At 42.1% G+C, this 18,588-nt stretch overlaps 1 protein-coding gene across 2 annotated transcripts in view; it reads right to left on the reverse strand.

Moving 5' to 3' along the window:
• grin2ca (glutamate receptor, ionotropic, N-methyl D-aspartate 2Ca) overlaps nt 1–18,588 on the reverse strand; it is a 71,840-nt gene that overhangs the window by 26,149 nt on the left and 27,103 nt on the right. For both annotated transcript variants that reach the window (XM_040039567.1, XM_040039558.1), the window contains 2 exons: nt 8,274–8,875; nt 3,879–3,993 (listed from right to left, as the gene is read on the reverse strand). In XM_040039567.1, the coding sequence (XP_039895501.1) occupies nt 3,879–3,993; nt 8,274–8,875 (717 nt within the window). The remainder of the gene's footprint in view (nt 1–3,878; nt 3,994–8,273; nt 8,876–18,588) is intronic.

An 18,588-nucleotide genomic window follows, 5' to 3' on the forward strand; every position in this document is an offset into this window, starting at 1 on the left:
TGAGCTTATTGATATTTAAACAAAATTCTTTCTAGTTCACTTGACTGTGCTTCTGTAAATGTCATCAACTTCCTGGAGAGCTAAAAAAAAAAAAAGCGCCAGTCTGAACACAATGTTTTTCCTCCCACATAATCTCTGCTGTTTATGCAGGAAGGGGGGCAATCCTATCTCATCATGCCAGTCAGTAAAGCCTGTCACAGTGAAATGGAAAAAAACTGAACGTCGACAGAAAAGTGCAAATATCTCAGGTCTCCCTGGACCTCACAGTTATTCTTCTTTCCTGCCAGTCATATCGATCAGTCCACTGTTATAGTATCATCCCACTCTTGGGCATTTAGTCACTCAGAATTTCAATTTACAAGAGAACGTACTGAGATGAGTGAAACAAAAAAAGAAAGTCTTTTGCCTGTGGCTGCTTAGACTGTGAAATCTTCATTGTTCATTCATCTGAGACATCGGTAAAAAGACGTTTGTGTTTCACGCAGCACCTAAGCAAGAATAAGGAATGGGAAACTTAATTTGTAGCAAACACTGTCATGAGAGTTTTAATTCTATAATTAATTGTCTGGAAAGAGAACTGGTTGTTTATATCACAGAAAATCAGTCGGGAAAGTGCAACTGGATCCATCTTTCCAGTTAAATCCTTTTCAGTGGTGAGGTTCTACTTTCAGGGTTTGTAAGTGTTGCATGCAGCTAAAAAATTGCAGATAACGGCAATGACAGGAACACTTCTCGTCATTCTCAGGGCCCTTTTCTTTCCGTCTCCACTTTCTTTTGTCATGCTCTCTCTCACTCTCTCTCTTGCTCTTTCCAAATGACTTTGAGTTGTACATCTGTGGAAACAGCTGAACAATGACTCTTGGCAAGTTCCATATTAGGCCTGGCCGATAAGAGCGTTGTAGTGATGTAGGGTTTTTTTAATAAGTTAAAAAATATGAGGTGTGTAATGCCAGGCAGCAGCCTAAAAACTGTGAGGCTGCTTGTACAGAGATGATGTATGAATGCAACAGGCCGGCTGCCTCTGCATGTGTACAATACAAAGGCTGGTAAAAAGGAAATCAAAAGGTGGAATTGATTTTCAGCTTTCAGAGAATAGAGGCAACAGAAAGTGGAGCACACGAAATGGATTGCCTCACACTTCTTAGACAAAATTTTGTGAAATGAGCGCAGTGTTGTTCTTCCAGGGAACGGGAGAAATGTATTTTTCCTCCCCAGAAAGGTTTATGTAAAGGTCAGCACGCCGGGAATGAGCAGTGCTGGAGTCGGGGGGTGATTGGGAGGACACATGTAAGTCTGTCGCCCACATTTCATATTTTATGTGAAAGTGTTTCTGAGTCAATACGACTAACGTCTTATGCTAAACTCAGCTGAGCTGCTTGTCACATGACCTATCCAGTTCCTGTTAACATCAGTGAATTCAATTTAGATTCAGTCTTCTATTGTTAGCATTGTGTTTACATATTAGAGGAGACAGAGTTACACTTCCAGGAAGTTTTCTGTTGGTCGTTACTTTAAAAAAAAAAAAAAAGAAAAGAGCATGGAACGATTTGGAAAAAGTAGTCGGACACCGCGATGTGACTAAAATTATTGCAGCTGTGTGCTGTGAACTTGTGATCTCATTTTCTCGTTGCTATGCAGACGGGGCACCAGGTCTAGCTGCTAACTTCAAAGTGACTTTGGTCCATCAAGACGGGAATAAATAGGCAATAAAATGGAGTCTGTTTGCTATGAGTCTGCTGTCAGTTTGTGATTGAATTGGGTCACGTCGACAGTTACTTGCAATCTGTCTGTGAGATGGAGATCAACTGTGATAAAACCTAAAAACATCACAAGTCCGTTGCCTTCTACACAGACAGAAATGGACATTAAACATAAATTCATTAGCTGCTTGCATTCAGAGTATCGCCACAAACTCGTAGTTCTGAAACAGAAATTCCTCCACAAATCGTGATCCTGTTGCTGCAGGACGGCAATTTAACTGCAACTTTACATAGGTGTCAGCAACCTTGGTTTTATACAGGAGTATAATCAGAATACAACTAGTTGAGTCGTCTTTGGCAAAGAGGCATGCCACAGATGAGTTGTGTTCATCAGCATAGACTGAGCCCGACTGATTGCATTGTGTTGGCAATTTGAATGCGTGTATAAATTTGACAGCATTATTTGCAAACCTTCACCTTAAAAATTGGAGTCAGGAGTTGGATCGCAATTGTTTGGAGACAAGTTGCCTAGTTGGAGGCAACCTGTGCAGCTGCCTACAGTCAGAAGTTGTTTCCTAGAGATTGAGGGTGTTGCATGCTTGTGCGTTCAACCTGTGCATGACCGATTGCACAGAAACTGCAGCTTCTTCTTCTTCTTGTTTTTCGATTGCAAACAAATTCAATGAAAACACGGAGCAACCCCCCCACGCCCCTCCCTCTAGTTTCAAGGAGGTTGCTGTCCTATTTTCTAGTGTGACTGACCCATAATGAATAATGCACCAGGACAAGATACCAAGGAAAGACTTGTCTGTTCAGAAAGAAATGGCATATAAAGAAAATAAGATGGATAGAGACACAAAAATAACAATCTTTTAGTGATCGTTTATTAAAAAACTTTCCAAAAATAAAACGTGTTTAAAGATAATATACCAGATAATCTCCAGATCTAGTTTTTAAATGTGCAAATTGCTGCTTTTTCTTAAATATTTATATATATTTTGAATGTGCACAATCCACAGTTAGTTGCGCTGGAGGTACATCAGCTGATCTCGATAGCAGACCAGATCAGCGTCCAGTCGGCTGATCTCACAGGCTGTCCTGTTTAGGCTGCTCTAACTTTCCTACAGTTGGTTTGTGCCTGCAAGCCACTTTGTAACCCACTTACAACCCGGCAGCTCCTTCCATGCGTTGCCTCACTTAATCAGTGCCGTGTCTGCTGTTTTGGATGACTGCGCTGTTCTGTGCTGGGTTTGTTTGATGGAAATATGAAGCTATGCCACCAATTATTAAATTTTTCTTTTCTATACTGATCCAGACTAAAACAGTTTTAGGCCTCTGCACTCTAGAAGCTTTAAAATTCTGTGATGACTCTAGTAGAAGTATTCAACCGTAATGATTTTAAACTATTTTCTGATTGTTTTTTTTTACAGTTGATTAATTGGAATTGATTGACTGTTAACATTTGATTGTCTCATGTACACAAAAGTCATTTAGGCAACAGTCAAAAGTCAATAGTGTTTGGTGTAGTGTTGAATGATGCACAAAACGCCTTCAGTCTCCTTCCATATCCACAAATTGTTTGTTTACGTTGCCATTACAGCTTCCCATTTTCTCACAGTCCCAATAACATATTGGAAGTTACAGGAAGTAACATCTTAAAACATTAAAATCACATAATTAGCTTTGAACTGCTGGTGTCTCTTCATTTTGTGCATAATGTGAAATTAAGCACTTTCTGTTGAACCTGATGAGGAAGTGAACTCCCTCCAGTCTAGTGTTACATCAGATTCACCCTCTGGTTTAATGAATGTTTCGATCTCAATGAGGCAGCTTGCGGAAGCAAAGTTTCCCGAGTGTGTGGGTTTTACTTTAATATCCTTCGAAGAAGTGTAGGGTGGGATCAGTGGGGGAGGGGTGTGAATGTGCTGCGTGTGATTAGGAGGCGATCCTTCATTATTTCATTGGTATCAGTGGGGCTTTGATTCCGCTAACTAGTCTATACAAAGAGACCGGCGATGTATGAAATCACTCTGCTGTTAGCATGCAGAGAAAGACATCAGTGTCCTGTAAACACTCCTCATTGTGTGAGCTCAACTGTTAGTTTATCCACTCAGAAATAATCAGACACACATTTAAAAAGCCATTTGGTGTGAAGTCGAGCAGCTGCCGCCATCTTACCTTGTCCCACTGTCGCTCTCTGTCCAGAGTGATGATTATCATGGCTGGATTCACCAGGTAACCATGAGTGTTGAAGGAGAAGTCATTGTGTTCCCATGTTACATTCAACATGTGCCTGAAACAGAAACCCCAGAACAAGATGATCAGTGAGTTGAACTTGTAATATGTTTGTGCAGTCGTAACATTTTTTTACAGCATTTAAACATGTATGTGTGTAACAATATAACAACACATGCAAATAAAATTGCTACAGAAGCCGTGTTTTTAAATCACATCTTAAAACATATATATTTACCTTGGCTTTCAGCACAGCAGGACTTGTTGATGACTTTTAATGTTGCTTATTAATTACATTATTTTTATTTTTAAGATATTCTATATGCAATTTTCTCTTTGTTTTATATTTGTAGCACTTTGGCCAACGTTGTTGGATGTAAAGTGCGTTATAAATAAAGATGCTAAAAAAGTGAATTCACATGTGGTGCCAACTAACTGCCACCTTATAACCACAACTGTGCAGCAGTCGAACAGTTCCCAGTGGATCCACAGTTTTTGAGATGTCTTCCAACGCTACAGCGACCCAGACTAAGTGTGGCTCTTGGTGAAGAACTTACTCTGCAAGACCAAAGTGAATGTTATTAACTGGCTGAAGACCAAGGTACATGCTAATGGATAAAACTCAAATGAGAATTTGCAGGATCCTGAGAGATTTGTTAAAGAGGAATGGGCTGACATTGTTCAGGAGGCACATGTGACAGTTGCTGAAAACTATAATACTTGGCAAAAAAGTCAACTGGGTGGTGTTAATTTTCACCCTGATACTTTTTTTTTACCCCGTCAGGTGTAGAAGGGTGGTTAATCGTAAACATGCTACAAGACTGAAAGAGTTTGAATTCTTTGATTTAACAAATCATCTGACCTGAGAGGCAGGGATAAAGTAATGTTTGACATCTGTTGCTTGCCAAGATAATTGCCAATAATTTTACTGTTGATTGACTCAGTGATTAATAAACCAGTTATTTTAGTCCTAACTCTCAGGTGTAGGAGGAGCATACATGTAGCTTTTGGGATTATTAAAGCCTTTGAACACTGCTTGGGTAATCTGAGAACGCCCGCGACAATGGTTCCCTGCTCCTTCGGCTTCCGCATCCTCTGTCACATTAGACCTGTGGTGCTGCTTTCTCACACTCCAGCAGAGGTGACGAAGGCCCGCTGAGAGGAGAACAGGTCTATGCGAAAAGCCTCTTTAATCTGGTATCGTGCAATAATCTCATTAACAGGTGAGCCGACTCATTATCAAAAGCCTGTTTCCAACTCCAGCGATGTGTGGAGGAATCTGGGAGGAGAGGCCGTCGTTCGTGTTTGATCTGGCTGGAAACACGAGGTGACAGAAGTGCTTTGTTCTCTCTCGCCGACCTTCACGTTACTGCCGCTATTCAAATCATGCCTGCTGGGTTTAGCGAGTTTAAACGGACGGGTTTGTACATTATCAAAGCCTGTTCTCAATTTTCCGCTCTTTTATGGACGGTTTGGGTTTACAAAAGGAAAAGTTGTCCCCCCCAAGGCTCTGAAGACTCTGTAAGATAAACGACTTCTGACATGAGAGGGAGAGAGTGATGTTTCATAATGCAAGGCGAGTGTCTGGTGACGCTTGTGTCCCGTTCGGTGCCCCATGGTGACCATCTAAACCTGCACATATAAACATTTACACGCAAAACGCCCTCAGTCTCTCCCTGAATGACCTTGGCTTACATGAGCCAAAAGCTGTTGCTGGGGCAGTTTTTTCCTAGCGCTACCCTTTTGCTGATTAAAACATTTTCCCAATAAAATAGGATTTCCTGTGTGCTCAACGGCACAGATGGTGTCAGATTACTCTTTTGGTGATGCGAAACCACGCCCCTTACCCGGCGTTACCAACACCCTGCCCGCCAACTAAATTACCCTGCGGCCTCCAGGAGATACAGCAGAGCGCTCAGTGCTGGAGAGACGAGGAGATAGATGGCAGCGGGGCAGAGGACACAGTTTGGGAGAGTGACAGTCGCCATAAAATGTGCTCCACAGCATCAAACAGATGGGCAGTCATGAATAAATAAGTGGTTGTTGACCTCAATCTTGCCATGTCCCACAGATGTAAGACGGAGCCATTACCGTTCTTATCTTTGATATATCAAAAATGAAAGAATACTCACTGTGTGATCTCTGACCACCAGGGAGCAATTTAACCTAATTTATTATAATAACTCCAAATATTGACTTCTCTGTGAAATATCGTCACTGCTTCCAATCAGTGGCAGAGCTCAACTCCACCCAAAATAAATACAGAAATAAGTAAAAAATATAGACACAGGAAGAGTGAGCAAGCAGGTTTTTTCTATCTGCAACATAAAAATGATAAAATGGTATAAAAGACGATAAATGTCGGTGTGTTAAAGTGTTAATTTGTTTGTCCTGAAGACGTCTCGCAGTTGTTTGAGCTCCTCTTGTGCAGCTGCTGTAACAGCTGGTACATTTTTGAGTGCGTTTCCAAAACTCTGGGGTTCAATTTAAATTTAAAGCGCTGTCCTTAGAGTCTAGTGTCCAATTAAACACGACAAGCTAGACATTATAAAGTACAGAGTTCATATCTCATGCTCACAATCAGCTCCATTAACGCCAAACTGCGGCACTCGCGGCATTTACGAGGACTGGCCCGGTAACCAGTTTTTCCCAGTGGAGAAACTCGTGTTCAGCGTTTATCTGCCAGCAAGTTTAAACAATAACCACTCTGAGTTTTATGAAACTTGGTAGAGAGGGGAAGCACGGGCAAGCTCGACTCTGGCACCTCTGTGTGCACCTTTAGTTTCTAAATGTGAGATACTGTCATAAAAGAGACGTTTCATAGGTCTCTCTGCAGTCCACCCCTGCGTTCAGTAGCTTGTAGAACCACCACGTGAACAATGCGAGGCTCTGCGTCTCTCTAGAATCTGCTATTTAGTGGTTTTTATGTACTTTAGAATTCTATTCTATTCTATTGGGCAGCAATAACTGGACGTTGTAACGTTGTAACGTTGTAACATTGTAACGTTGTAACGTCCACTTTGCTCTGCAACATAGTTTCAGTTCATTGGGGCCTTTGCAGCCATTCATTTATTCACAGCTGTCTCAGCACTTCAGTCAGATGCAGGTGGGGACTCTGACTGGGACTTTCTTCAATCTTTCCTTTTTCAGCCATTCTGTTGGAGACAGATGGTCTCACGATTGATTCTAGAATATTTTAGTATCCAGAGGACTTTATGGCTTGATGACTGCACAGGCGCCCACGTCCTGTAGCTCCAAAATGAGCCCAAAACATCAGGTCTCCACCACCGTGCTGACAGTTGGTACTGTATGATGTGTTTGTGCTGTTTGGTTTTCTCCAGACTTGGTCTATGTTTTATAACCAAACATTGGCACTTTGGACTTTGCTCTAAAGGTGCGGTGTTTTGTTCAGATGCAGACCTGAGCAAGTAAGCTGCCATGGTTTTTTTTCTCTCTTTTTCTAGTCGTGCTGTCATGATGTCACATTTAACATTACTTCGAGGTCCTAGGAGGATTGTGTAGTTGTGGTAACACACACCTGCAAACTGCTAGCCAGTAAAATCTAATACTTCCTGCTCTTTTTTCCCCAGGCTTTCCTGTGATGCTCCTCATTAGGAGGCTTATTAAACTGAGTTTAGTTGTTAAAAGTTTTTAGTCACATTATTGTGAGAATTTCCACAGCTGTGACAGAGTATACCTGCATGTCTGCACCAAATCACATTTAACCTTGTTATCACGCAAGTGATGAATGAATTGAACTTTTTCACAGTTTGAATAAACCTGTATATTTTAAAACAGATGAGATATAATGGCTAATTTATTAGTGGTTCAAAAGTCTTAAAAAATATATTAAAATGTGTAAATTTAAGCTAAATAAATTGGATTTTTCTTCCTGTTTCTGTTCTGTGGGGAGTTTATGTTCACTTCGAGTGCAAGTTTAGTCTTAAATGTCATTGAAGTGATTTTAAGCAGTCTGAGGAGTAATCTTTTTATACCTGTACCTGTAGATGGAGCTTAATAAAATAAAATAAATTCTTCTCCTGAAGGTAAGTATATGAATTTGAATTTATCTACAGATAAATTAGACACCGGGGTGAACTTTTGTTATGGCAACTTTACCTGACAGAGTGTCCATGTGACCTCTTTTAATTAATATATTTTTTTCTTGTAAACTTAAACTGTGTCACACAGTTTGAGGCCGGTAGCACTGCTTCATTAGCAGTTTACTTATCATATTATAAAGAATTTTATTCTTTTACATTAAGGATATGTAACAGCAGACCCGACAGAAACAGTTGGTAGTAAAGTAAAGGCGCGGCCCGCAACATCGTAGCTTACCTGAACAGGGTGTCATTGGTAGCTAACGCCTTGACAGGGTTGTGACAGTCGCTGTGGCCCTCGGGAACGAAGCCTCTTTGTTTTCGAAAACTCTGGACACCTTTCACGACGATAGCCACCCCGTCGCGCACCCTTTTCCTCAGGCTCATCCTCCACCGGTCCGTAATGATGCTGATGAGCCCCACCGGGAAGCTGTCGGGTGGAGGGATGTCTGGGTTTCCCACAGCCAGGCTCGGGATAATCCAGATGTAGTCTGGTCCCACTAATCCGACCTCTCCTGCCATGGCAAACAGGTACTGGGCCTCTTCGTGGGAGCAGTAGACCAGCAGCACCTGGGCGTCTATCTGCTGTAGCAGCCTCCGCGCTCGTATGTCGTTCGTGATGTCAGTGGACATGTCGAAGGTCAGAACATCCTGCAGATCCCATATGAAGTAGCTGGTGTCAGTAAAGGACTTGATGTAATCCACGTAGGCTTCGTAACCCGGGTAGAGGCTGGTTATGACCACAAAGCTGTCCCAGTTGTATTCCTCCATCACCTTGAACATACCGTTGATCTGCTGCTCGATGGAGGAGCCCAGCTGGAGGAAGTTGGAGCCCTCACCCTGGAGGGAGAGCACAATATGGTGTGACGTTGGGGAAACACCTTCATGCTTTGTTGGCACACACTACACAATTTGTTGCTGATTAAAAAGCAAATGATTATCTCGATTCAGTTTGGAAAATGTGCAGCAACATCTCTGGAGGACCCCCCTCATACCAATAAGACTGCACACACACATAATTCATCCTCGGACACCTGGAAGAGAGTCGCCCAACCAGTCTGCAGTGCAGCTTTGACAAGAGCTAAGTGGTTCTGTTTTATTTTGCTCCACCAGGAGCTGCAGACTCATTCATCACTTAAACCCACGTGTCTTATTTTTGCCGTACAAACAGTGGATGCCATCCATACTTGCAAATGCAGAGGGATGGCCAGAACCTGCGCCGTTTCACCTGTCTCCTCTGAAAATGCACTGACCTTGAGGGGAGGAATAAAGATGGGTTTTCTGTTAAGTGTATTATCAGGAAAAAGCGGTGGAGTGGTGAGAAAATAGCTTGTATGATCTCGTGGTATGAGACACAGCCCCACCTCTTTATTTTAATGCAACTTTTCTGGTGAAGCGAAGCTTTGTTAGCTGCGGCAGCTGTGATTGGGTTTTGACTGAGATTCAACCGAAAAGCCGTTTTTCTTTTTCTTTACTGTGATTTAGTTGATTTAGTGATGAGCTACCATTTAAACCCGCTGTCTGAAACATTTAACGGCAATGAATCAGCACAGAATTAAAGACAAAGTGGCTGTAAATTATCCTTGGTAAGATGTGTTAAAGTCTTTCTGGCACAAAGGAATACTTTCTTAAAGTGGCAGTAGAGACACTTTCTACTGAAACAAAAGTAACATTTGTGTTTAATGATTGGTTTATTGCAATGAATGAAGCATCCTCTATAGGTCAGGTGGACACTGTTACTTAAAATAGACAACTTATTAAAACATAGACATAATTAATCACTAAGTGATATTTTAAGACTGACTTATTTCACAAGACTTGTCTTATGAGACAGTAGAAAACTATGAGGCTGTTGCAAATGATGATAGCATCACTTCTCAGAAATGATAGCAGGGTATCACAGTTAATGTGAGAGCGATTGAGATGAAGGATTATTGATCGATTCGTCAGCAGATCCCAATCATTCTGTATCATTTGTACTGTACCGCACTGCTCAGCAAAACAAACGCCGCCATCAGACCGTGAATCATTTGGAGCGGCGTGACATTAGCGTGAGTGAGTGCACAAAGTTTTGTTGTGAATACATTTTGTTTTCTTCTGGAGGTTTAATGATGATGGATAATTTTTATCAACACGATTAATCTTAGTTGTTTGTCTTTAATGCATCGTTCCAAAATTGTGAAAAGTGTAACTTTGAACTCGGTTGTGTTCTTGCTCTAATAAAAGCCTTTTTTGCCACCCTCAGGCTGATAGGTAGGTGGCCCCACTTTTGACCCTCTATCACTCCGGGGAAAAACCACTTCATCCTGAGCAGCGCGCCCTCAGAGCTCAAAAAAAAGGAGGCGTCGTGTATCCTCAGACGGGCCTCTGAGCTTATTCATTCTGTTTCCTCGTCGTCCTTGAGAGAAGTGTAGCGGTTTTGTGATGTGTGAGGTTTCTTACGGTTTCAGACGTCATGGTTAAATCCACTGACTTTGTGCCTGCGACTGCACTCTGCCCGCAGCTATGAAAATATTTTCCTTTTCTGTTGACTTGCTTCGCTTGCCACTGCCCTTGTTTCCTCACACTCGTCCCTGAACAGGGAAGAAGCGTGATAAAAGTCGTTCATGCATGGGTGGACAAACATGCAGCTGCAATGAATGCTAATATGGTTTTGTTTAAATGTGTTACAGATTAATATTTGCATAAGTTACATTGGTTCTCTGGACCTTTTGGGAAACTCTGTGTGTAACATCCTGCTGTGGATTAAGATGGATTAGACTGTTCTGGATGCCGGTTGTCTATACACATCTATACTGGGTGCAGGGTCTTTATGCAGGTTGGTCACGGGGGAGCTGAAGAATCTCTCCTTGAATCATATAAATCTACTAATTTACCTCACCGCACAGCAAATCTGTCAGCGTTATTGCCTCACCCCTACAAGTGTGACCCTGACAGGTGCCGAGGAGCCATCGAGTGTCTGGGCAGGTGTGCGTCTGTGTGTACGGGCTTGTGTTTCTGTATGCTTTGTAGATGGTTGCTAGCCCACGGGTGTGTCAGATTAAAGCTGCCTGCAAACTACAGTCTCAACGCCTCAATTAGCAGAGAGCAGACTGGTAGTGCAGCCAGAGTGAGCCTGGGGCATTACCACAGGCTCAGCTGCAGTTTAAAGCCTGAAGTCACGACCGCCTTGTCAGTGTGCACAGCATGCAGAGTACTGTCCAGTGCATGTGGTATGGAAGGGAACCGGTCGTCACCAGTCATTTCCATATAATGTTAAATGAATTCTCCACCTTTTAGGCATAAAATGCAGATTTAAATCTTGAAATGGGTCAAATTAAATTTGGCGTAAAGGCAGAAAGGTTTGCACGAGCCCAAAAGGACAGAAATATTGTGTCTGCTTTGTTTTGTTCTTTGAAATAGATCACAAGCAGTCTCTAAATTGCTTTTTCTGACTTGCAGTTGTCTCTAATGAGTAGCTTGAATACTATACATACAAACTGCTGTCCGTGACTCTGTTTGCGCAGTAAGCTGTACTTCCACAGTGTCACAGTAATGGTCCACAGTCCCAAAGAAGATTACAGCCATTGAGTGAAAAGCTTAGCATCTGAAGGCTGAGATTACATTCAGAAGTTTAAAATATGCTAAACTGATATCTGTTTACAAACATAGTTTTAGAAATCGTGCATAAGTGCAGACAGACAAAAACCCTCTAAGAGTTTTCAGAACAAGTCCTGATGATGGTCTTAAATGTCCACGTGGAGACGTTCTTTGCAGCCTGACACTTTCTTTGTAAAGGTTTGAAAACCTTACAGAGTTTAGATGATCTATTGTGATTATCTCCAACACTAAAAGTTGTGTCTGTGTGTCTCCTTGATAATTTCAGTGCATCTTTGTGTATCGATGGATACACTGATGTTTTGTACACGCTTGTTTTTATTGACGATGTTGTTAATGTTGGGCGATAAACTGCAGTCTGTGGTGTGGTTTTCAGGTTGTGTTGCTTTGCAGTTCAGACCCACATCTTTGTGTATGATTTGTGTTAGTTAACTTTCCCCATATCAAGATTATCTCTAACAACGGACCAGACCGTTTAATTTTGTTGTAGATCTGTTGTCTCACAGTTTGTTCTTTCTTCATTCTGGAGACTTCAGGCTGTGCGGTGCAGGAACAGCTGTTATTGGCACACAGAGCCGTGTGGTCATTTAGCAAGCGTTTGATTGGGGTTTGCTTTGATTTCTATTTGGCAGAGCAGTTTTATTGTTGCTTAATTATATTTAGTTAACTGTGGGAAGCCAGAAATTTAAGATTGAGACTCAAATTTTATCAATTGTGCAGCCCTAGTTTCTATGTTTGGCGAAACGAGGCGCTGCCTGTCGCAAATCAGGTCCAAAAATCTTGGTTATTTTAACTTTTTGCTTGTTGTTTGCACAGGTTTTGTTTTCAGGACAATTATGTTTCAACCTTTTCTCCACTTGAGAATTATTGAGATTGCAATGACGATGATTAATCAAAGTCCGGACACCATTGTGTTTTATGTGTTTCATGTTGCTACACAGCACAGAAAGGGCAAACTCAAATCCATCACAAGAGCAAAACCTCCGAGGATGATGGGTTGGATGACGTCCAACATTGTAACAGACCTTTAGCTGTCTTTTTAAATGGCTGTTTAATTTATTTTATTTATTAAAACATGTATTGAAGGATATATATTAAATTTAATAGTTAAAAATACACAATAACTGACCTTTACGGGCTCAGAAATATCCTAGCTCATAGCTGAAGGTTATTTGAATGACTCAGGTGGGTGATATCTATTGATAGGCTTGGACTGGATCCAACAATCTAAAGAAAATAAGATATTTGAGTCAGGGATCAAGGACACACTGACGGGTGATTTGTGATAGAAAGATAGCAGCAAGAGAATGTTTGCAAGATGATGGAGAGAGACGTGCTGAGATGGACGGTTCAGAGACGGTGACGCTGAGAACAAGACAGGAGACCAGAAATGAGTCCATCAGAGGGACAGATGTGAGTCCGAGAGGCTGAGAGGGTTTGGACATGGAGCTGCCAGAGGAAGACCTCAAAGAAGATCCGTCGATGTAGTGAAGAAGGAGGTACAGAGGGTTGGTGTGACAGAGGAGCATGCTGGGATAGGACCACGATGAAAGGATGTACTGAGGTAAATGTGTTGTGGCAGTGAGTGAAATTTGGCACTAAAGATATGGAACACAAAGCGGTGTATGGCTCCCCTGATCACATGACTCAACTGCAGCCATCTCCCCTTCCTCTCCCTCTGTCCCTCTATGAAGAGTGACTTCTGGCCACGGCGCTTTGCTGCGACATATGTCTGCCTCCGCCGCGCAGCAGGAAGCGCCCTGGCACTGTCTTCCTGTGCTGCTGACGTCACGTAGATCCTGCAATTTGACCAGGGACAGACACATGGCTCCCTGTGGCATTTATCACAAAACAGGACTGTATAGGTGGCGTGCAGCGACACTGAAATAACGCACATCCGAGCACAGAAGCTAATTCTGCACTAAGTCACCGAAACCATTAATTCTGTGTTACCAAGAATGAAGACGCCTCAAAGCCCGTCCTTTGTGAAACGTCCCACTACTTCCACGTTTCAGCACCAACACGGGTCTATAAATATCGACAGAGGCAGACTTACAGTTTACACGCTCAGTTCTCGTGGTGCACAGAGCTCGCTGTGAGCGGTTGTTAATGACACTCATCGGTAAATGTTGCCTAATCTTGGTTTGACAAAATGTTAACCGGGGATGAAGTTGTTTGTTGCTTCGGTCTGTTTAACTTTTATTAAATCCCTCCATCAGTAAGCGAGTCAGTCGCAGACACAGGACTTCATTAAATATCAGTTATTCTTGACGTGGAGAGGATCGGTCGGTGCGAATGGTAAATGAGGGTTAGAGTTAGAGAGAAGTCGAGCTGTCACACAGTTTTACCGTTTCATGATTTAGTGATGCAGCATATAGGGCTGCTCGATTATGGCAAAAATGATAATCACGATTATTTTCACTGAAATTGAGATCTCGATTATTTGACGATATTTATTTAACAATAACAATGTGTTGAATAATGACTTTAAAGTCAAAAAATAATATAAAATAGTGTGCAAATACTGATAACAGTGCAAATGTTTGCAATATAAGAAATAAATGAAAAATGTAAACATCTGTTTAGTGAACTTTGCAGTGTTGCTCTGTGGTGCAGCTACGACACTGTAGCAAAGTTTACACACTGTGTCTACTTGATCCACGTCTGACTGAACCCATAATGTTTCCACACCACTGAAGTTTTTTACCTCTTTTCAACCAACGGCAGTCACTCTCCTCTCCAAATAACTTCTGCTTAGCTTTCTGAGCTTCCCTCGGGTCCTCTAAATCAGCGGTCCCCAACCCCCGGGCCTCGGACCGGTCCGTGAGTCATTTGGTACCGGGCCGCGAGAGTTGAGGCTCAGGTGTGAAATGTCTGGTTTTCAGGGTTTTTATCGGTTTTCAGCGTTATTTTGTTATCGTTTTTATCGTTTACTCTGTTTTCCTGGGTCTTTTCATGTGTGTTATGAATAAATCTTCTTTTTTTCGGTACCGGTACTAGTTTTATTTTGTTGTATTTATCCGCGACACCATAAAGGCTGGTCCGTGAAAATATTGTCGGGCATAAACCGGTCCGTGGCGCAAAAAAGGTTGGGGACCGCTGCTCTTAATCGTTGTGACACGTGTTCGAAATGCAGAGAGGTGCGCTCGATTTGCCACACGGAGCAGCGCGAGAGTAAAGCACGAGGGAGGGGCTAATAATCGGCTCAGTCATTTTTAATGATCGTTGAAAGCCCAGATCGTAATCGTGATTAAAATTCGATCAATTGAGCAGCCCTAGCAGCATACGTCCTCATGTTCACATGTTCAGAGCGTTTATATATTTTAGATAAAAAGACTTCCAAAGTGATTAATGTGACAGATTAGTGTTATAAATTATAATTAGGTAGGTTTGCAGTGTCATCAATTTAATCTTAGTTGTCATGAGCTGGTTGAGATGAGCCATAGTTGCACGTGAACATAAAATTGGAAAATCATCAATAAACTAATAAATATCAGGGATTTGAGCTGATAAATACTTTTTAAAAAAATACACACGGGCATCTCTGGACCCGACCTAATGAATCTCACTGGAGCTGATAGCTGAACGTGACGCTGCATATACACATGTACTGCCTCTGCTAACACTTGTCCTTTTTACCGCTGGCTGCTTTCTGTGACCGTTCAGGAGTCGGTCTGCTTCAGTCTAGACAGGTTATCCTCTTATTTCTGTGAGTTTTGACATGCAGGACTTGAAAAGTGGGCACAAGTGAGTTCCAAAAGTAGACACGGCAGAGTCTGGAAAAAAAAGAAGTGCTCTAGTTTTGAGAAAAGCCTCGGGCTCTTGTTCTTGCAAAGACAATCAGGGTTTTTTGGTCCTTTCTGTCATACATTTTGTACACTTTGTGCAGACGGTCTTGCTCGGAGGATGTGATCTGTCACACTACAGAATGGATGCTTCAAAGAGTACTTTGGATTTTAGGTCAGGATATTGAACTAAATGGATAATGAGAGAAAAGTTGAATTTATGCTCCCCTGTTCAGCGAAATTACATCAGACACGTCGAGAATGTGTAGCCACACTGTTGCCAAGTGCTTGTTCAAAGGGGGACGTTTGAATGTTTGGGTTTTCTCTCTATTATTATTAAAAATAAAACTGAATTAAGTTCATCCATCAAAAACATCAAGTCTCCTCACATAGGTGGTGTCCGGGGGGCATCTTGGTCAGATGCCTGAATGCTTTCAGATGCTCTTTTGATGGTGATGTAGTGGCTCCACCCTCAGCCTCTCTCAAATTACCCAGCTCCTCAGCCTCTCTCTTCGAGTAGATGACGAAATTAAGAACCTGACTTCTAACACTTGTATCTGCCATCTTGTTTTTTAGTCACTAGGTTCTGACATAAACGGTAGTAACCAGACCGAAAAGCAGCGCACATTTCGGTGCTTTATTTCGGTGCTTTTTTTTCCTGAGCTGTGATACACTTTAGATTCTAGCCAATCATTTTACGTTTCCGAGGATAGTAGGCGGGTCCTGGTACGTACGTTCTTTTAGAGCAGAGCTACAGATTAAAAATGCCCAAGGCGAAGCGGTCAAAAGTCTGGCTGTACTTCACAGCAAAAGATGCAAACTCAGCAGCCTGCAACAAGTGCTTTAAGCTGATACTGTGATACTGTCAAAGGAGGTAACTCCTCAAATCTGATGAAACACCTGGCGACGCATAGCGTTTTTTTAAAAGCCGAGAAATGCGCCGTATTTGATAGCTTGCTGCGAGACCTCACACCGAGCACATCTACTGCGGGTGTGGTGCCTGTTATCGGACCCGGAGTTAGCAACATCCCCCAAAAACCCGAAGAGGAGAGTCCTGGCCCCTAGCCCTGCCAGTGTAGCAGAAATGATGAGGATGATGATGCAGCAGCAGCCGTTCTTCTCTGCGTGAGTAGCTTAATGTTGTTCGTGTATAATTTACGTTGAGTAGGCTAACCACGTTACTAAATTAATGCATGTAAGGTGAACTAGCAAACACCATCATAGCTACATGCGGCTGTCTTCTTGTTTGATGGCAGATGCTCCCTTCACCCTGGCCAAAAAGGCTAAAATGACCAAAGAAAAAGAGGGAAACAGCTGAACATGAGAGGTTTTTGGACAAAGTTTGTGTTTTTCCCATTGTTTAAGCACTTCTTCCAGCCAAGAGTGATACCATATATGCCCCATAGCTGCAGAAGAGGCTAACATTGTTATCTTTTTACAAAAAAACAGCTGAACATGAGAGGTTTTTGGACCAATTTTGTGTTCTCCATTCTTTAAGCACCGGTTTGAGCACCGTTTAAGCACCGGCACAGTTTCAAAAGTACCGGTTTGGCACCGGTCTCGGATAAAACCTAAACGATACCCATCCCTAGTCACTATCCACAAACGTAGAACGACCAGCTTCACATTCAGCTTCATCACAGCAGACTATACAGAATCCACGTTACTGCAGATGGTGGATCAATCCTTCCTGCCCTCACTTACAGATAATACCCCCCAAAATACTTCTCGTACCGTTTTATGACAACGTCACTAAAATAAAAACTCCACCAAGAACTATTATTCATTTCCAACTAGAGTCATTTGACTAAACTATGTTGTTTTTCTGGATATGATGACTCTGTGTCTGTGGCAGTTTAAGGATCTTTTCTAGCAATGATAAGCGACTTTTGTTGTCACTGGTTGACCGAATAAAAGGTTGTGATCCACATTCAGCGTTGTAGCTGCAGCAGGCGGCAGCAGGCGTGAAGCATGCAGCTCAACCAGCACAGAGAGTAACGCCACAAACACAGATTTTAGATACCTGAAAGAATCCGTATCAGTTGAAGTCTACCCCTCGAGTTTGGAAAGACGGAAGTGGCTACGGCCGCCTCCACCGCCAAACACAGTAACTCGTCCGAAACACAGCAGGTGTTTGTCTTCGGCTGACTCGAGCGGTTGTGAGTTTGTGTAATTGTGGCACTTTGATGTTGGAATAGTTTATTTCAAGTCTCTAGTGTATCAAATTAAATAAAAGCAAGTAGACCTGCTAATCTTGTCCTCTGTTTTCTTTCTTTGGAGTCTGATGGTTCTTGTACCTCTTGAAAGTTGATGCGTTTGTTCCTTGTTTGACCAGCTTTACCAGGTGCGCGTTCTTCGGGCTTCCCAAACCTGTCGGTGATTTGTGTCAGCCGTGATTATTGATATTGATTTTATCCAGTGTTTAGACACTGAGGAGGCTCCTGGGAACTGATTGATCTAAAGCTTCCCTTGGTCAGCTGATCCTGACGTGACTGCTAGCTGAATGAGTTCCAATACTATAATTACACGAAAAAGCAATATTCTTAATTGAGTCTTCGGCCCAGCATTAGTTTTTTAATGGCTGTTTGTGATAGGAATAGAAAATGAGGCGTATAATGGCACGTCAGCTCTGATGTTGCCAATCGACAAACAGAAATGTCCTGAGGATAGCAATCGGTTTATCACCTAATTTCATGCTGTCGCTTTCATAGGGCTCAAACTCTGTGCTTTCAGTGATATGTATGAAAAATGAATGAGCTCCATTGCCTTGTTGACTACCCTTGACAGCACCCCATAAATCAATTGGTGAATGGCATTCCTGATTAAGGGGAAACTCAAAGAAGGTTAGACCAAAATCATCTCTGTGCAGCTCGTTCATTACTGTTTGCACATTTTTACCTTTTCAGCGATCAAATATTAAAATGCTACTGAATAAAGCATAAATTATGGCACTTTTGCTGTCTAAAAACAGTGCTTTTTGGTGTTTTATTTGGTCTATAACAGTCTGACAGACAATTACAGATCTTCTTCTTCTTCCTTCAGGTAATTTATAATCTTTATGACATATTTTATATCAGTCGCTCTAAAAGTTTTTGTTGTTTTTTTGAACTTCCAGCTTTGCTTTTATCTGTAAAACCTTTATTTATAATGTTGTCTGACTCTTTCCCCCTA

The sequence above is a fragment of the Simochromis diagramma genome, unplaced genomic scaffold, assembly GCF_900408965.1.
Source record: "Simochromis diagramma unplaced genomic scaffold, fSimDia1.1 OVJJ01000321.1, whole genome shotgun sequence".
NCBI lineage: Eukaryota > Metazoa > Chordata > Actinopteri > Cichliformes > Cichlidae > Simochromis > Simochromis diagramma.